The sequence below is a fragment of the Talpa occidentalis genome, unplaced genomic scaffold (assembly GCF_014898055.3).
Source record: "Talpa occidentalis isolate TD23 unplaced genomic scaffold, MPIMG_talOcc4v2.1 talOcc4.5, whole genome shotgun sequence".
Lineage (NCBI taxonomy): Eukaryota > Metazoa > Chordata > Mammalia > Eulipotyphla > Talpidae > Talpa > Talpa occidentalis.
Genome location: NW_023604861.1, coordinates 90381840 through 90402262, shown reverse-complemented (window position 1 = coordinate 90402262; position 20423 = coordinate 90381840). Strand labels below are relative to the sequence as shown.

At 37.9% G+C, this 20423-nt stretch overlaps 1 protein-coding gene across 7 annotated transcripts in view; it reads right to left on the bottom strand.

Moving 5' to 3' along the window:
* Window positions 1-416: 416 nt before the first annotated feature.
* Window positions 417-20423, bottom strand: part of CTNNA2 (catenin alpha 2) — a 1153910-nt gene continuing 1133903 nt past the window's right edge. For 5 of the 7 annotated variants that reach the window (XM_054701778.1, XM_054701780.1, XM_054701783.1 and 2 more), the window contains 2 exons: window positions 4375-4491; window positions 417-1665 (listed from right to left, as the gene is read on the bottom strand). In XM_054701778.1, coding sequence (XP_054557753.1) covers window positions 1378-1665; window positions 4375-4491 — 405 coding nt within the window. In that variant the 3' untranslated portion in view covers window positions 417-1377. The remainder of the gene's footprint in view (window positions 1666-4374; window positions 4492-20423) is intronic. The other 2 variants (XM_054701781.1, XM_054701779.1) reach the window with 1 other exon arrangement.

Below are 20423 nucleotides of genomic sequence, written 5' to 3'. Positions count from 1 at the left end.
CCTCAACTCTAAAGATGACCCAGAGGGCCTCCCCTGTGGCGCAGCGGTTGAGCGCTGGGTTGCGAAGCTGCCCACAGCCTCTGCAGCGCCGGTTCGATCCCCGGCTGCTCCCAGGCCACCAGGAGGGTCCCACATGGCGCGCAGACCTCTCCTGCCGCCCGCTGCTCCCCTCAGCAGTGTACTTCGGTCCTTCTGCCTGCTCTGCTCCCCGCTCTGGCTCTGGTGAATTCTCTCACCCTCCCGTGCTTCTGACTGTACCCAGTGCGTGTATAAACAAAACAAACAAACGAATAAATAAATAAATAAATAAATAACATGCCTCTATTAAAAAAAAAAAAAAATTTAAAGATGACCCAGAGTTTTTTAGATGTCACCTCTTTAACCCCGAATTTTGAAAGAACAAAAGCATTTAACCCATTTTCAAGAAGATGTGCTAATCTTGTTTTAAGTTTGCATTTAAAGAAAGCAAGCATTCATTCAGATGTCAAGAGTAAATGTGTTTATTCTGAGTTAGTGAATACAATGGCATATTAGATACCAGCACTCCAAACTACACCTATGTTTTGCCCCTAAACCTTCATACATTTCAGTTTCCATTCCGCTAAATTTCACCACTGGGCCTCCTATTTCTAGCAAAATCATAGTTCGTTCAACTTTTTTAAAAAAGTAAAAGTAAAATTGATCACCACATTTTGTTTCCAGTGCCCCCAAAAGGATTTTAGTCATCTGAAATAAACGTTTTTTTGCTTTCAATAACGGGGGAAAATTTGATAACATGAGCACTAGTTATGGCACTACTAGAAGAGAAAGAACAGAATACAGATTAAAAGAAGTGTTTTAGGCTGGACAAGTTAGTTTCCCCTTCGTTAAAAATCCACAAAATATCATGAATAGGACTTAAAAGTTAAATTGTTGAATTTGTGGGCCACACACTTAAGCGTATTGGCTAGTACATTTTTGCACTGAAACAGCAGCAATACAAGCTTTATGTTCTACCATTACACTTCCAGATTTTTCACTTATTAATATACCTGCCAACCTAATGATTCTTGCATGCATTAGAGAGTTTGCTTTTGTAGAGTTAAGTTTATTTCCCCATCCCTCCCACTCCCACAAACATTGCAATGCGAACTCTTTGCCCAATTTTATGAGAATGTTGCAAAGGACAGCTCTGTCTCACCACAGGACAGGAACCCCTGTCCCCTCCTCAAGCTACAGATGGATCAGGAGTTGATCACATCTCATCTTACATGCAAACAGACACTGCTTCCTTAATTCCCCATGCCAGAGGCATATGAGTCGGCAGGTATGCATACAAAATGGAATAAAAAGTAAAGGAAAAAGAAAACAAAAGCTTTCTTGTTAAAAGCCTATGTCCTAAAAGGAATCCATTGCTTTGAATTCACTTAAAGCCTGTACAGGTGAAATGTGTTTTTTCTGAGAACCTCGTCTAACTCGCGTCTGGAATTCTTCAGGCTTTTCTCTCTTCACAAGAGGCTTCTTTTCTGGAGCCTTCATCTTCCACGATACCACTGGTGAGTTGACAGCTGCTGTCCCATAGACCTTCTGGTATTTGGTTGAGGCCACATAGGAGGCTTTGACTGTCAGGACAACAGCATTCATCAGGTTTTTCGCTGCCTGGATGAGCGAGGTGGCACTATCCAGCTAGAGTAGGGGAGAAGAACGTGATAGACTTGGGTTAGTTCAAGGCACAACACAGCATTCACAAGAGGTCGTGCAGTTTCATAGTCAAATCAATATTGTGCAAGAATATCGCCATAAAGGAGCAAATAATAACAAAGGTGGATAGGCCAGAAAGTAGCCACTCATCTTCTATGCGTAATTCCAAGTTGAAAAGGAAAAATAAAAGATACTTTATGAGGCATAGCTGGCTAAGTTCCCATTCCTCTAAATACAAAGCCCTTTTTGTAGCATGTAAAAATACCAAGGTCACGAGTTTTCTGAAATGGAATATGTTATCCTATTAGGCTGATTGGTAAGAGTGACACTTACTTAAATGTTTGAAATGTACTTGGCAGGCACTAAAGAACAAAAAGTTGGAGGAGGTTGTGTCTCAATTTTCAGGCTTTTCCAATGGAAAAAGCATTGATCACATCTCGTTTTTTGGTCCTAAGCTTGGCACTGGTAGGGATGAGGGAGCTAAGCAGAGGAATGCACCCATAGGTGTTCTGGCTTTTACCAGGTGTTTATTGCGCATGAGTATACATTTAATTCTTCCCAGATCTTGATTATACCTCCTATAAAAATCACAAGAATTGTAACATTTCTTGTAGGCCAGAGACCATTTGGTGATAATCCTGTATCCAAAAAATTTTTTTTTTCACTATGTGCCAAACACTGAATAACTTAGTAGGTATTCCTATTAATCTATGAGGTAGACATTGCCTGTGAGCATGCTGGTGTTCTAGTAGGTTTCACAGCTTTAAAAATGCTATGATCTGAGTTTGATCCCTGGCACAGCAGACCTCTCCTGTCTCACCCACTGCCCCTCATTCTTCTGGTGAATTCTCTCAACCCCCAGAAGAACTGGTGTGCACCCCAGTTCCTCGCCGCAAAAATAAAAAAAAAAAAACTTTCAAAAAAATTAAAAATGCTGTGACGAGTTAAAACAGAGTAGCTCATCCCAGACTCTGAGGTCAGGGTTTTTAGGTTATCTATTTTCTACTTTTCACCAGTGAGGCATGATCATGGTTATTGTATGTCACACAAGACTATTCAACATTTGTTTCAACCTATTTCTTTCTTTACTCCCTGGGCCCTAGAAACTGGAAAATTTAAAAAATGCATTTTCCAACCCACTTCCAGTAGGCAAACTGCATGTGACCTAGTGAAAAAATTAATAGGTGAGCTTTAAATATTACTCCAGACTTAGAATGTTTGATCATCAAACTTCTCATATCAACTAAGGAACCATCCACTGTGGTTAACAGAAAGGATCCAGGACTGTTTTTCGTTAATGTTCTTCCTAGATTTTTGAGATGCTTTATCATATGCCCTGTAATTGCTGGCCATCTTGCATTGGGAACTGTGGGTTATGCATGTGACCGTCTATGTGTGAGGTGATTAGTAGTGTCTGTGATGAGAGACCCCAAACACCATAGCTCCTTAATGTGATGTGCACCCACTTGTCATGTGACCACAATATGTCCCAAACAATGACTGGGGATATCAGAAGTTACATCTAAGGCCACAGGGATGCTAATACTCTGACTGTTCTCTGCTCCATATCCTTTATTAACCCTAAATTATGTTGTGCTAGAGAAAATTCTATGTGAGCTCTTTTCTACCACCAAAGAAAAACCCTATACAGTCAGATCATTGGGGAAAACAATGGAAGATGCTGTCTATGATTTTTTTTTTTTTTTGCAATAACTCAATACAAATTTTTTACTCATTAAAAAAAAAAGATAGGTTTCAGGTTAGTATTACTGTGACCCCACAATAATATAGAAAATTAGATTTGTGAATAAATGTTATGAAACAGTAAAAGTATAACTGCTTTTTAAATTAAATCAACCACATGGACAGAGTAACTGCTTGCTTTACCACTTCAATTACACAGCACAAAGTGCACATAAACCAATATAACACCTTACTCCATAATAGTTTATGCAACATACATTTTTAACAACTTGCTAAGGAAAGGTAAATTCTGGATTATTCATGTTAAGAGAAGCCAAGCACCAATGATTGCAGTGATTCTCAAAGTCAGGTCTAAGAACCAGCAGTATCAGCATCACCTGGGAACTTGTTAGAATGGATTCTCAAGCCAATCGCAAACTATGAATCAAACGTGCAACCCAGGGGATTCTGAGCATGCCAAAGTTTGAGAGCCACTGGATTAATGAAACCCAAAGACTGTCTAAAAGATTTGTTTCACCCAATGATTTCAGGACAAGTTTGGTAACATCAGAGCAAGTTAACTGACTGAATTTCACTTTTTTTTATTTTTCCCATAATACCCCCAGGTAGAAGTACATAAATAATGAGGGAAAGAGGGGAAATAGCAAAATGTTTGTTTCTTTAGAGGCTAGATATCATTCCCCTTGGCCAATTGACTGTCCCTATAAGTCTGTCAGGTTTCAGAAATGAATAATGTTCCCAAAAGTTAGTCAATTCTATTATCTATGGCTAAAGATAGTTAATTCTATTGTGTGATATGGCTAAAGACAGAATAAAATTAAATTATATGAGGGGCAGTTTTGTTGATTTGCTTTGAGGCAACAGGATTAGTAGAAGTAGAATAAGATAAAAAGTATCTAATATATTATTAAATGGTCCCCCAAAAGCAAATCTTGGGAGACATGAGTGGATCCAAAGAGCTAGGTTACAAATAAATTTGGAGATTTTTACCACAGATTCCATTTTCAGATAGATGGTGTCTAACTCTGCAGCAAAAAGATGATAGCCTGTCTCTTCTTCAGAACCCATTTGCTCTCCCAGCCTGATGTAGGAATCCTGTGAATAAACCTAATACAAGGTCAGGTATGAGATGGTTCTGAAATATAAAACCTATTGATTGCATTCAAGCCACCTGGCAGAGTAGATACTGACTTTGAGGCAATATCAAGTAAGGGGCCTGACCACCTAACCTGAACAAACATTACTATCAATAAGCCCAATTGAAAATTATTCGTATGAAACTTGATGTTTTAGAAAATCTTGAGTTCCCTAAAGACAAATTTTGTCATTTGCTCTCTATGCTGTCATTAAAGTAGATAATCAGAATTTTCTGTCTTCTAAATTGGGTTTCCTATATGTTTATCCAAAATGGCACTGATACCATGTTTTCTAGTGGCGAGTGTTTTAATAAAAGGTTTAGGAAAATTTGACACAACTGCATTCTATTTTGAACATATACTGTAAGTATGGCATTTTCTAAGAGGATATGTAAATGTATAAAAACAATTCTAATAGTAATCAACATTGAGTGCTGACTGGGTGCCTAGTCTTGCCTTAGTTCTTTCAATTAAACTGCATGATTTAGGCTTCAAAAATCCTTGATGTAGGGACTATTACTACCCAGATTTTACAGGGAGGAAACTGAAGCTTCAAGAAGTAGAGTAACTTGCCACTGCGGTTACCAGCAAAGTAGGATTGGGGCCAACATTCAGAAGTCTTCCCATTTGAACCGCCACACTGTATCTCCTGTGAGCAGCCTCTTATCTTTGGGGTCTTGCTTTGCAGTGACTATCATTCATAATGTCCCTGAAAGGATTAACTTTGTCCAGACTAGAGGTCTGTCCCTCTAAATTTGGTTACCTCCTGTAAACATAAGTCTAGTGAGAGATTCCACCTCACCTGGTCTGTGATGTTTATTCTTATCCTCAGAGCCTGAATTTTTTTTTTTTCCAACTAGACATTGTAACTCAAATATGTGCCTGCCCAGTGCTCAGCTATTTCCTGTTCCTTCTGGCCTGGAATCTGATCTCTGAAGGTTGTGAACTTGCTCATTTTCTCTGAAATAAATTTATAACATAGCTGTAAGGGCTGGTTTTACATTCAGGCAAGATTCAGCTACCGTACTGTTCTAAGGGTTTATCTGGATGGTCTTCTTTTGTAATGGCCTCAAGTGGACCATATCTCAGTCTTTCCTCACACTGCTGTGCATACATGTCCTGGACTTTTCAGCAGAAAGAGACTTGCATCTTTTTCTGTTTAAGACCCTATCAGTTCCTATTGTATATCCCACAAGTTCCTATATCCAGTCTAAAATTGGCTTCCAACTTTTTCTTTAATAGTCTATTTATTTAGCTGATAACCATGAGCCAGTCTGTGGACTCACTCCCAGTCTTTTTCCCTATTATTACTTATTTCCATATACTTATCCTTTTCTCAAAGCATAGGTGAAACACTCCACAACACTAGCCTCCTTTGTCTCATTCAACACCACTGTCATCCCTAAGACAGATGCTGCTATTATGTTCAGTTTGGACTGAGAAGGGTCATACAGTTTGTACAATATCACACTATAAGTCAGCAGTAAAACCAAGATTTAAACTCAGGCAGCCTAACTCCACAGCCCACGTGCTAGCCACTGCTCCACATTCCTTTCCCAGCCATGCATGACAGATAAATTCACAGCCCAAAGAGCTATCAAGCAGTGCTAGACGAACTCTCCCTCTTCCATTTCATAGGTGTCTGCTGTCCCTAACCACAGAAATTAGGCTCTCCTAATTCTGTCACTATTCTTTTAAAATATCAAAGTACTATTTTAAAATGGCAACAGATGTTTCCTCACATCTTGTTCTATTACAGTCCATAAAAAGCAAATAAGGGCGTGAGAGCTGTCTTTAAACCACTTACATAGTGTTTTTCTGACACTTTCTGCCTCTGTTACCACTCTCTTCTTAACCCAAATCAGCTTCTAATAAGATTTCTCTTTCCCTACACCATCTTCATTTTATATTTTATTTTTTTAAGTTTTATTTTTATTTATTTATACAAGCACTGCGTACAGTCAGAAGCGCGGGAGGGTGAGGGAATTCACCAGAGCCAGAGCGGGGAGCAGAGCAGGCAGAAGGACCGAAGTACACTGCTGAGGGGAGCAGCGGGCGGCAGGAGAGGTCTGCGCGACATGTGGGACCCTCCTCCCGTGGCCGGGGAGCAGCCGGGGATTGAACCGGTGCTGCAGAGGCTGCGGGCAGCTTTGCAACCCAGCGCTCAACTGCTGCGCCACCGGGGAGGCCCTTCATTTTATATTTTAAATGAAGGGACATACTAAGGAGAGACTTTCCTGAATGGTGATTTCCACTAACTGAAAGTTGCGCTGCTTATTACCTTATGGCAGAGCTAAAAAGATTGTCACGAAAAGTACTTACAATGACTCTGACAACTTACAACATGAGGCTTCAGAAATCTTCATGTAACCCTGTAGTTTCATACGGTTTCATTAACATGGGGTATATACTCCAAGGGGTGTTCAGTTTCAATAGAACGAAGCAGAATCGGACAAAAGTGGGATTGCATGACTCAACCAAACTTTCAAGTGCAAGTACATGTCTTGAAATGCTGAATTCTCATTACTCCTTCCCTTTCAGGATGTCCTTCCCTCCTTCTAACTAAACATTTATTCATCCAAGTATTTCTTCAGATTCCCATGTGTATCTATTTGATGCCAACCACTGTGCTTAAGTATTACATACAAACAGACATAAAGCTACAAGGTTTACTGCTTTAGTGGGTGTAAGGGGCTAAAGGAACAGACTGGGGTCTGCCTTGAACCAGGTAGGAATATGGTAGAAAATAAAGCTTCATGGTATCTATATTCTAATGGATGAAACAGGTGGTTATTGGTGACTAGATCAGAATGAGGAAGAGGACAATTTTCAGATTCCTAGCTAGTAATGTTCTCAATTGAAATGATAAAAGTAGAGGCTAGCAGAGGTATTCCATTATTGACTTTAACTTTGAACATACAGATTTGAGGTTTCTGTGTTACATGCATAACTGTCAAAAGGATAGTTGAGAATGAGGGTGTGAAACTTGAACAGCAAAATATTAGAAACCACATGTTTTGTTTATATTAGGTCTTCCTGGTGGTTTTATGAGCAGTTCTACATACAGTAGGTATATAATTTGCTACCATCTAATTTCTTCCCTCCATATTCCTTATATTCTGTTTTTATAGAGGACTTAATAGAATGCTTAAATAGTAAATCCTTCCTTTTTTTCCCCTAGGTCAAAAGCCCAATAAATTTACTAAAAAATTTCTTAGCATTGTACTTTCAAGATCAAAAATCAATGTGCTTCATAATCTAAAACATAACACTGAAAAACATCTTAATTATTCTCCTGACAGTCAAGGCAACTTCCTGGTCTGTTAATTAGCAATCCTTTACCCTTGATAATAATGAACTTTCTAGGGACAAGCAGCAATAAAAGAAAAACACAAAAAACATAGCATTGTCCAAAGTGCAAACTATATAAAAAGGGTGAAGAAAACCCTCTAGATTAACTACAAAGGACACGGTGATATCTTTGGATATTAATTTTTAGGGCTTGGCATATAATTACTGATGAGAATTAGGACTTCATTAAGTATCATTAATCCATTTAAAATACAAACTGGAAGTGAATCTATTTCCAAAACAACTGACAATTACTAAGAAATAATATATCATAAAATAGCAATTCATGGGAATCCCAAGTATAAGGCAAATTGTCTTTGGGTTAAAAACAATGCAGGTACCATGGGACTACTGGCTAAGCTTCATAGACTAAAATAACCTAAAGATTTTACCTGATTACACATTTCCTCTAGTATCTGAAAGTATGACAATCCTATTGGTATAACAGATTTTGGGGGAGGGGGTCTGGAATTTCTATTACCATTAATTTATATGAATAAATTTTTGAGCATCCCCAAACCCCTAATAACCTATCAAATCATACTAAATAGCAGTGCTCCACTTTCAGATACCAAGGGAAACTGTAGCTTAAAATGATTAGAAGTCCCTACAAAGGGAACGCAGAGCCTTTTGGGCCTAGGTTATTTTATTTTAATTATCTGAAGTCAAAGCTAATAGTGCTAATGAGTTTGACAATGCTAAAATGTTTCCATAAGTAAGGACTGAATCCAGTTTAGCCCCTTGCAAAATCATTTGGTGGGAATAATTTAGTAGTTAACATAAAAAACAGGCAGTATTTTAATGATGGTCATATAATAGTCAGGCTTGGGATAGTGTTTTAAGGATTGGAATTTGTGATGAGAGAACAGATTGAAAACAAATGCATTAAGAAAGCTAGAATTTTTCCACTGGAGCTGGTCATTTATTTATATGTAAGCAGTTATTTCCCCAAAAGGCATCACAAATTATGTGCAGGGGTTAAAAAAGACTTTGCTACCAGTCAGCCTTGCTGTTAATGAATGGGAGGTTAGAAACTCAGAGAAATGGAGCCTATTATCTGTCAAGAACATTTCATGTTAAAAAAATCCATGATGCTTTGAAGAGATATTTGATCTCTTAGAAACTGTGAGACATTTGAAATATCTGCCTACTTTTCCCAGAGTCCATATCAGTAACACTTTTTAAAAACTCTAGCAAATACATAGTCATAATTCAAGCAAACAAAGAATGGTGAAAAGGTTTAGCCAAATTATATCTTTCTGTATTTTATGAATGTTTACATGCTTGCCAGAAAGAATTTCTTTGTGGCAAGCCATTTCAGTGTTCTATTGACTTGCTATTCCTCATCAAACATCACCAATGAAGTAAGCTAGAGAAGCTGCATTCCTTCCTGTTAAGACAGTGATCATGGTGAGCATAGGACATCCATTTGCCATTTGTTTATATGGTGTCCATGTCAGACATTATTAATCGATCATGGCATTTTGCTTTCTCAGAATCAGCTCAATGGGATGGAAAAGGAAAGTTCTTTACTGCCCTCCTCTAAGAGGTCACAATTTGACAGAATTTCCAAGACACAACTTGACATGGTTTATAAATAATAAATCCTCTACCATAACCTTACTTAAATTAACTTGTTTAATGCATTTTGTTTTCATAATTACCCACTAGGCTACTGACAAATACACACACACACACACACACATACACATATATAAATGATGCTACATTTACTCTTTAGTTCCCATAGCTAATTATTACGGAAACAATGTGCTTTTTTGTACTGACAACAGTAAGTGTTGCTAATTAATGAAATCATTAAGCATAAATCGTAGGTATTAGAAATGCAAAGTGTCTAGGGACTGATTTTAAATTAGGTGATAAAACTCAGGTGCACATATCAACAAGTATGGTATCTGGAGTGAAAATGACTATCACGGGTTTGCTGTGAATTTTTCTAAAAGAAAAAAATGAATTCAAGCTGTTACTATTAGAACCTATACCAATCCATGGTAACTGGTAGCAAAGCTATTGTGGGATAACACTTCTGGAGTTGGTACTCCCTGGTGAATTCCCATTTGATTATAGAATCTTGAAAAGCAAATGTTTCACAACTGTAAGTAGTGGATCAATCAAGACACAAAGGAAGATAAGAGGTTTGTTAAATTTTCTGCAGGGCTTACTTGAGTGATGCCATGGAGTTAGCTAGTGCTCTACCAACACTGAAGGCCAGTTGTTAGGAAATCTGTATGTAATGGATCAAGATTAAGTTGGCAAAGGCCTTTGCAGTGAAACATGCAATCTAGTCAGGCTAAAGAAAAGAAATCTCCACAGCATTGCTGAGGAATTTACCAATTGGCTTTCAGATAACTTTCTCAACTGGACAGATTTGTGTCTTCCTTTTTAATTCATTTAGGTAGGTAGTAGTGCTTCGTAGTCAGCCAGTCCACTGATTAACTGTCTTCATTTGCATTTTTTCAATTATAGGTAAGTAAACCTTGGGGACTCCCATGAAGGCTTAATTACAGTCAACAAATTTCCTAAATATGGCTTACAGCCATTTTTTTTTTTCTCACCATTAAAGGCAAAACAGTTTTGCTCAACCCAAAGCAAGGCATTCTTGGTAACCTTGGCATTGTAAGGAGAGGTGGGAGTGCTAAGAAGTGTTGGTCCTTGGAAAGTCAGAAACATACACCTCTGTTCACATTCCCCATGTCTCTACTTCTCCTTTTCCTGTATTTCTTTCTCCCAGTACCCTCTCTTTTCCCATACTTCAGGAGCCCCTGGCCTAGATGCCTGCTCTGGGTTGTCCCCACATAATAACAGAACCACAAGGGCATAAATCTAACAGGAGCAGAAATGCCATTCTTCAGGTACCCACCATACTTGGGATACTCCTGGGTAGTAATTTGTCACATGTCACATACTGTGACAGACTGTTCATCCTGTCATCTCTGATCATAGCATTGGTACAGTTCAGGTGTGGTTCATACCTTGTAACAACTCTTCAAAAGGCTAAGGCTCCTGTTTTACCTACTCTATAGGACTCAGCTAACAGAGTATCATCGCCCTGGATCTAGTCCTCTTTTTTTCTAGCTAAGCAGTATCATCATTACTGGGAGACAAATCTAAGACAAGCCATTATCCAGAACCCTACGCTAGATCACAAAAGCCTCTAATGGAAACCCCACAACCAGAGGTGCCTAACTGTATGGATGATAAGGGTTTTGTTTCACCTTATGAAATGGTTCCACCATGTGACTATTGAATGAAAAATAGCCCACAAGTGTCAAAAACCATGCAGTTTAGGGGCTGCTTGTTGGAGGACAGGGCCTGGAAAGTAAGCCTAATATGAAGTCTCTAGAATTATTTGCCATCTTTTCACTTCTCTTCAAAGTCAACCACTAGGAATCATGTCATTATGGTACTTTATTCCTATAATGAGGAAATTAAATTCCCATACAGTCAATGCTCATCTCATCAGGTGTGTGGAAATGGCTGAAACCTCTGTTGCTAGCACTATTACTCTTCCCTCTCCCATAGTGATGTCCTGGTCTCTGGACTCCAAGTTTGAGTTCAAACTTTGATTGGACTGAAAATCACTCACTGTGCTATATTCAGGAGTTTAACCTACCTTTACCTCAAATTCCTTATTTTTTTTTTGAGTTTCCCTTTTTTTTAAGATTTATTTTTATTTATTTATACAAGCACTGGGTACAGTCAGAAGCCCGGGAGGGTGAGAGAATTCACCAGAACCAGAGCAGGGAACAGAACAGGCAGACTAACGAAGAATATACTGCTGAGGGGAGCAGTGGGCGGCAGGAGAGGTCTGCGTGCCATGTGGGACCCTCGCCTGGCAGCTGGGGATTGAACCAGCAATGCAGAGGCTGCGGGCAGCTTCGCAACCCAGCGCTCAACCACTGCACCACCAGGGAGGCCCAAATTCCTTATTTTTAAAGGAAAAATAAAAAATCACTTTCAAAGATTATTAAGCATGAAATGAGATAATGTCCTTAAAGTTGAGTGCCTGGCACACTGTAGGTCTTTAACAAATCTTATGACTACTGTAGATAGTATTTCCTTACATCACATTTTAGTTCAAAAAGGACTTTAAAACATTTAAAACTATATTTCTCCTCTTTGCATTCTCCTTTCAAGGTCTTACACCCCATCTCAGCTTTTCTTTAAGCTCCCACCAACTTAACTTGATTTCAATAGCTAGACATTACATTGCTAATGTCTAAGGGATAAAGACTTGGACATGTTCAGAAGGGGAAAATAACACCAAAAGATGTATATCTTTTCTAGGACTACTGAATTCTTTAGATGGAGGAAAGGAAAGGTTCAAGATTCAGTGCAAGAAAACATTGGGGTGTCCCACTTTAATGCCCTCTGGGGGGTGGTCTGTAAGTTTGCTTAAAGATGAAGAAAGATTAATGTTAGAAAGTGTAGTAGCAGACAGAGGGAAGGCAATATTTAAATAACTTAAGAGTCATCAAAATAATTTTACCCAACTCTTACAGGGCACAAAATTTCAAAAATTTGAACTGTCCTTTTAGTTAAGATAGTACCTAGGTATTTCTTATGTAAGAAGAAACTGATTATCTGGCAAGTGAAACATCTTAACTTACCCAACTCTTACATTATTGTCAAAAACCAGTTGAGAGCCCTAGCTACCTCATAAAATGGAATGTCTTTCGTCAAGGAAGGTCCATCAGTTAAGATCAACCTCTGAAGCCCTGTCCTTCATCTCCATCAAAACACAAGTATCTGGGTTTCCTAGCTTGGTCTACTAATGACTTCAATCTCTTTTTTTTTTTTTTTTTTACACAGAGTGGGATAATTTTAATCTTTAGTTCCATACTGAGCCATCAAATTTAGCATCTGCCATTTCCAAGTAAGATTGGCCCATATTCTCTTCTCTCATCCTCTAAATTCACCAATGGATTCAGTCCTGAATCTACATGTTCTTTAAGGGTTTTTTATGTCTCATCCAACCAGTTTTCCAGAATCTCTGCATACCAGTGTCACTGCCTTTAGCACTACTATGCTCATATTAACTGAAAGGGCCAAATAGACCTACAGAACAAATTCAAATTAAAATTCAACATCTAAGGAATTGGGCTATGTCATGGAAAGTCCAGCAGATAGAAGTAGGACAGGTACAATAAAACCAGTGGTCAACCATAAGAAACTCATACTTGTCAGAGCTCTGACGCTCTTCCAGAATGAAGTTAGTGAAATGGTTGCTGTATGTTGCAATTTCTGCCATTTCTTCATTGGTACCTTTAACAGGCACACCCACTTAATAACAGTCCTTTATTCTACTATTCCTAGACAGCATCTCAGAATCATTCTTAAGAGATAGCTTGAAAATGAAGGTGAAACCACAAAATGGTAATACCACCACGGGCCTTCTAATCTCTCCCATGATCCCCTTAGACCATACTTTGATTCATGTCATCTATATATTAATTGCTTTCAGAGTAGTATATTAATCTCATTTCTTCCTCCTAATTTTCTCCTCACATAATTCATAAAGAATGATTTAAATATAATGCACAAATCTGAAGTGATGTTAGATACATATGTAACTATATAAAATAATTCACTACACTAACCTCTTTAGCTTCAACTCATTACAGAAATGAGAAGACAAGACGGATTGGATATCATTATTCAAGGGTTCATAAGAGGTCTTAGGTATAATGCATGGTTTAAAATCAGCAATTTTAATTAAATTAGTATGAAATTTGAGCAGTTGATCCATGGCTTTTTATAATGAACACATTCTTCTGCCTATGTTGAAACATTTGCGTAGACATAGAATGATACCCTCCAAATCTTGTTCTTTCTCATCACTGCATTTCATACTGAGATGTAAACTCACTATCAATTTTATCACATTTTCAAGCAATTTCCAAAAGATAACTCTGTACACTGTCAGCTTTAGGTAGACATTTTGATCTTTAGCTTACATCACTATGTCTTTAAGTTAAAGGTACCACATTTTAGGATCTTTCATGATATCACAGGAAAGAGAACAATCTAAGCTTGTGAAGACTGACTGTCTTTGACTCTTCCCCACAATCCAGAGATGGTCAAGAACTCCACCTCTCCCTCAAACCTGTTTTTCCAAGTCTTTATCTCAACTCTTAGCAATATATTCCAACATTTTACTTATGTGAAAAACCCAGGGTCTTGTGTTACACCTTGTCCTCTCTGACAGAGCATCCAGCCCATCTTTCTGCAAACAGCATCTTTAAAATAGTCATTGTTTGACCTCCTCTTACTTTCTTTACTGTCACTGCTCTGGCGAAGCCATCAGAACCTCCTGCAAAACAGTATTTTCCCCTTTAATCTTCTATTAAACAGGAGCTAGAATGATCGATCCTGTTAATTTAATTCAATGTCACCTTTCTTCTCAACATTGTCCTGTGGTTTACCAGCTCATTCTGAGTAAAACCCAAAGCTATCAGAGTAGTGTCTTCAAGGTCGTATAACCTAGTACTCATTAGCTCTGATTTCTGTTGTTCACTCCTAAATACTGGCACCTGGCTGTTGTTCAGACAGACTAATTATGCCTACAATTCAGTGTCTTTGTGCTTATATTTTTCCTGGCCTACAATGATCTTTCCCCAGATAGTTACAGAGCTTAGTCCCTCACCTCTACCTGTTTTTAGTGAACTATCAGTATGTTGATAAAAACTTCCCCTTCAAATTGCAACTCCATTTCCAGCCTTAACCCTACAGTTTGCTGTCTTTCTATGTTTGAATATTTTTTATATATCAATAACTAACAACAAATATTTCCTTCTTGGGTTTATTATCTCCCACACCAAACACACCATGTGGAGCATGTATAAATACTTGCTGAATGCTGTTGAATGACTGCAACTTTATGGATAAAGATATGAGAGAACAAGGCTTATCCAAATACATAAAACTTGGGCACAAATCCCAGTACAGTACCCAACTCTCTAATACCTTCTACCTGTTCATTCCTCCAGGGTAGAATACGCACTAAAAACTGGTCATGCCCATTTAATAATATTGGTAGGAGTATATAATAGGAAAAGGAAACTAGTCAAACTATAACATAAATCTAATGATCTCTAATGAATTTGTGTTTATAGATTTGTCTAAAATACTAGCTTTCCTTAAAAACCATCTCCCTTGGGGCCTCCCCGGTGGCGCAGTGGTTGAGCGCTGGGTTGCGAAGCTGCCCGCGGCCTCCGCAGCGCCAGTTCGATCCCTGGCTGCTACCCGGCCACCGGAGGAGGGTCCCACATGGCCCGCAGACCTCTCCTGCCGCCCGCTGCTCCCCTCAGCAGTGTGCTTCGGTCCTCCTGCCTGCTCTGCTCCCCGCTCTGTCTCTGGTGAATTCTCTCACCCTTCCGTGCTTCTGACTGTACCCAGTGCATGTATAAACAAAACAAAACAAACAAACAAATAAATAAAACATGCCTCTATTAAAAAAAAAAAAATCTCCCCTGTTAATTGAAGCAGCATCTGTGAGGTGTTTGGTAGATCTGATACTATCGTTTTTTTGCACCTGAGGACACTGAAATAGATAAAACATTTAACTTTTTGGTGAAATTGATTTCGCAAAATTTCTGTCTAGTAGGACCCTATTTCAGTTCACTGGGATGCATGGCATAAGGTCTTCCTTGACTGGTAAACCCAACATACGCTCTTCCTGATCGAACAATATATTACTGGTACTTTGAGCCATTTATCTGGCACTAATCATGAGTGGCGATGTATTTTAACTGCTCACAACTGACAATCATGTGACAAATTATTCATCATAGGATGAATTTCCTTAAGCCACAACAGAAAAGTCGCAACTACCTCCAATCTTACCATCATGATTCACAGGACATATGATATAGAAAATCAGCAGGGACAGACCCTTTACTTATTCAAAGAATTAATAAAATATTTCTAATTTTCCCTCTTAGCCACCATATACCACCTTCCAATTTGTCCAAACACTATAACCATTAACATTTTTATTCTAAATTTCTACAACACAACCTTTTACTGGGTACAGTGATATGCTATGAAATCAACTCACAGTTCTTAACATATATTGACTATAGCCATCATCTATACATGCTGAGTCACAATATTGTCTGTATTTCATGTTCAACTACTAGTCTATAGGGGTGCAGGAACCAGCAGTGTCCTTGCAGTACACAAAACACGAGAAAGTAGTTTTAATCTTGACTATGCCAGTTACTGAGTGTTTCCATGCTTCTATTTAACTATAAATTGAGGCTACTAATATATTGTCATAAGTTATTCTGGGGTCCAAGGAGACTTAAAAATCTTTAAACAGGTATACCACTGTAAAATATTAGTATATAAACTCTGGGTATCTTTGGGGAGTCCTTTTAGAATCTTCATTATAATTTATTGGATCACCTTGGAACATGGAAGGGTATTCCAATAAGTGCTGCCCAGGTAGTGTGAGGACACTATAAGCCCTAGCAAGATCAGAACAAGGTACTTCCAGAAGAAAGTATGCTTTGTTTACCCACCTGACTGGGCATGACTAGGGGTCATGCCCATTTAATTTTCCCAATTCAAAATAATTGGATTAATTCAAAGAAATAGATTACAGGACCTGCTCTTGGATCCTAAGGACTAGCTGTGGAGTCCAGCTCAAAAAGCAATGAAGGTTGTCACCCAAAGAACACAGGTAAAACCATTCTTGTAACATGAGCAGCCAGCACATTTCCTGGAGCTGTTTTTGGTGATTTCAGTTCAATTACTTGCAAGAATTAAGGAATTTGCTACTTATTTGCTACTTTGTTTTCAAAGTCTTTGTGGTTCTCTTTTTTTTTTTTCTCAAGGAGCTAGATTTTGACTATTTATGAGTCATTACCTCCTGGCCTTTCCTTGGGGATGTTCTCCAAAGACTAATATCACATATTCCCATGTTGGGGTTGGAGTACATAGCTCCAGTGCATAGTCAGTTGACTGATAGATTCTCAACGTTAGCTGCCTCATAAATTGACCTATAAGATTATCCTACCAATAAAAATTGATGAGTATATTTCTCTGTATTGGGTTAACTTACTTTGAATATTTTTTATATTCAGTGTACATAAGCATCCCAACCACTGAGCTCTTTCTAACATGTTATATTATTTAATCCTCATCCCACTCAAAAAAGCAAAACAACCACAGATGAGAAATGTGAGGCTTTAAGAGAAGAAACTTGCTAGGTAATATGATAGAACCAAGAATTGGATTTCATGACTTCTGTTCCTAGGTACACAGCATCGACACACAAACTACAGCTAATTATTTTTGAGTAAAATAAGAAAGGGCATTTAAAATGGGTCAGCAGAGAAGACAGAGTGCTCCCTCACGTAAGTAAATACCTGTGAGGATTGGCCTGCTTTGGAACCTTATTCTGTTTGCCCCTGTTTGCTCCTGCAGTGACTGTACTATAGGAAAAACAGGGCAGAAAAAAGCACCAGAGGGCTGCCTTCAACCTATTTCTTTAGTCTAACAAAGAACATCTATGGCTGGACAACATATTATCTGTTCCCTCACAAAAGAGGTTGAGTTGTACAGGAAAACTTAAAAATCATAGATTAAAGGAGAAAGTATTCTCAAAAGGCTGGAAAAGCATAACAGTATTGCTGAAAATCATAGGAAAAAATATTAATGGTTCTTGTGAAATAAAATCTCAAATCTTTGAAATTGGAAAACTTCTTTGAAAAAAGAAACACTTCATGAACTTCCGAGAAAACAACTTTTAACCAGTGAACAAAGAAACATTAAAGAGCTGGAGAGAGTCTGATACAGTACCTTACCCCAACTAAAAACTGCATTTAATATTAAGATCAACATTTCTCAAGGTGGAGTCCCTATGAATCTAATTTTTGACTAAGTTAAATCACTTCCCTATTTATTAAAAGATGTAAAGGCAATCATTTCTTTAACTTGTATACTAAAAAATACCAAGGAAAATTTTTCAATATACCAAACCTACAACTTAGAAAAAATCTGTTATATCAGAGTCACTACCTATTAAACCTTTCCAACTTTCTTTAAAAAATGATAGGTTATGAATCATATTCAATTTCTACCTGCTACCTGCTTGGTTTTAAGAGTTTACCACCAGTACTAATTTCAGCAATATGGAGTTTATCAAAAAAGTTAGGAAAACCCCATATAAGTAATTTGAATCTCAAGGAGACCACTAGCCATAGAGTGTTTTTTAAGAGAATCTCTTTGCCTTTTTATTACTTTTAAAAAATATACTTGTTGTTTCATCATATAAGGATTAAAAAATATACATAGAAAACAGCTAAATATGTAGTAAGGTTTGTTTTTTACAAAGTGCTATAGAAACAGCTGAATTTTTACCCTCAATACTTTTGTTTGTAAAAAGCCTAAATTGAAGTCATTCTACCTTGTTTAAACTATAAATATTTTCTCCAAAGTCCTTAAATTCCTTTTTGAAAGCAGGCATGCCTGCTTCTGTAAGATAGAAGGATATGGCTGGAGGGCCTCCCCTGGTGGCGCAGTGGTTGAGCTCTGGGGAGGCTGCCTGCAGCCTCTTTAGTGCCAGTTCGATCCCCAGCCACGGGCAAGGGTCCCACAAAAAAAAAAAAAAAAAAAAAAAAGATATGGCCAGGGTAACCAAGAAGAGAGATGAAGATCTTTAAAATGTGCCTGATGATTATGGCCAGATGACTGATGGATTCTTAGGAGTCTTCCTTGTAGAAAAGTGAACATTCACTGCCTAATGCCTGGGAATGGGCATTTGCCAAGATGAATCTGATCTGGAACCATTGTGTCTGTCATTTTCCACCCTTCCAATGGGAAGAAAAAAGGGTCCATTTCAAATGGTCTCTATGTTCTAGGTAAAAGGTCAAGATTTCAACTGTAACTATAGTTCTCAACCAGAGATAATTGTGTCCCCTACCCCAGGATGCATGTGGAAATGTCACATTTGGTCATCACTATTGGGGAAGGGAGGTTGCTGTAAGTGCCTAGTGGGGAGAAGCCAGAGATGTTGCTAAATCCCCCACAGTGGGCAACCAGAATAAATCCTTCACAACTAAGACTTGTCCAGGCAAAGCTAGGCTGAACAAGCCAAAAAAAAAAAAAAAAAAACCTACAAAAGGATTGAAATTGACTAAGTCTGGGGAAGCTCTCACCAGAGCCCAAAGGGCTCTCCTCTCTTTCTTTCCTACACCAGTATTTTTCAGAGCGTGATCTATGAATCATGTGTTTTAGGAATATCCCTGATGTCTTCTCAAACCTGAGTTCCGAACTGCGGAGGCAGAGCTCTGGAATCTACATTTCCATTTGTTAACTAATTCTATTTTCATTTGATTCTTCTATAGATTGAAATATGAAAACCACTTCTTCAATTCTCTGTTGAGGACATTCCCTTCTGTATTTTGAACTACCACCTCTCCGTAAGTGATTCCTCCAGGACATCCAATTAAAACTAAATGTAATCTCAATGACAGGAGTCCTTAGTTCATTGTTCATTGTATGTCCAATATTTCAGTTGGGGTAAACATGATGATAGCCATTTTGATCATGAGGTACTCTATCATCTTTTACAAGAGAATACATAAAAAAACTAGCCAACCACTTATTTAGTAGGTCTATATTCTGGGACACGATTTAAACTATATTATGCACATTAGCATATTCTAACAATGCAATGGAATAGATATTCTCATTGACATTTTTCTCATCTGAGGATAGTCCAGCAATTTGTTCAAGGTTATAGTCAGTATGAAAATTCAGCATTTGTTTGTGTTTTAGTTAAGTTAGGACACACACAGGCAAAGCTATCACCTCGTATCTCCTACTCCCTAGTGTTTTCAGATCCCTCATATGATAAAACCCTATCATCTTAAAGGGTGCAACACACCTATGAGCATACACTGTGTCTTTGTACCTCTTTTCATTTGCAAAATGAAAAGATGGAACGTTACCAGGCTTTTGAGTTGAATAATGAACTTGAGACTAGAAGGCACATGTTAAAGTATAACAGAGTTAGGAGGAGTCTGAGGCCTTGATAATTCAGGGTACGTGTAGGAAATCTAAAGTTAACTATTTGGATGTTTTATCCTGTGTGGTTGAAATAAAGTAAAATATGAATGGTTTTATACAAACTATTAATACTATTATTGGGCATTAATTTAATATACTTAAGCAGTATCTCACATCTGAATATAATTAACATTTTAATATATCATAACCTTCATGTAAGAAGGCAAATGAAACCTATTTTCTATGACAGCCATGTCATTGTGGCCCCTTCTTAAATTCCTGTTTAAAACAAATTATTAGTTTGATGAATTCAGCTCTTTCAGAAGAAATTGTTTCCATACCATAAAGTCTACTTAATGTACCAGAAAATTTAACAAAGTAAATTACTAAGGAAATCATTTTTTCAGGAGAAAGGGTCAAAATTTAGTAACATACATATGGAGAATTTTCATAGTTCTAAATTCTAAAGAACACAGACCAGATAAGGAATGTTTATCCTGTGTTAGGAACTTG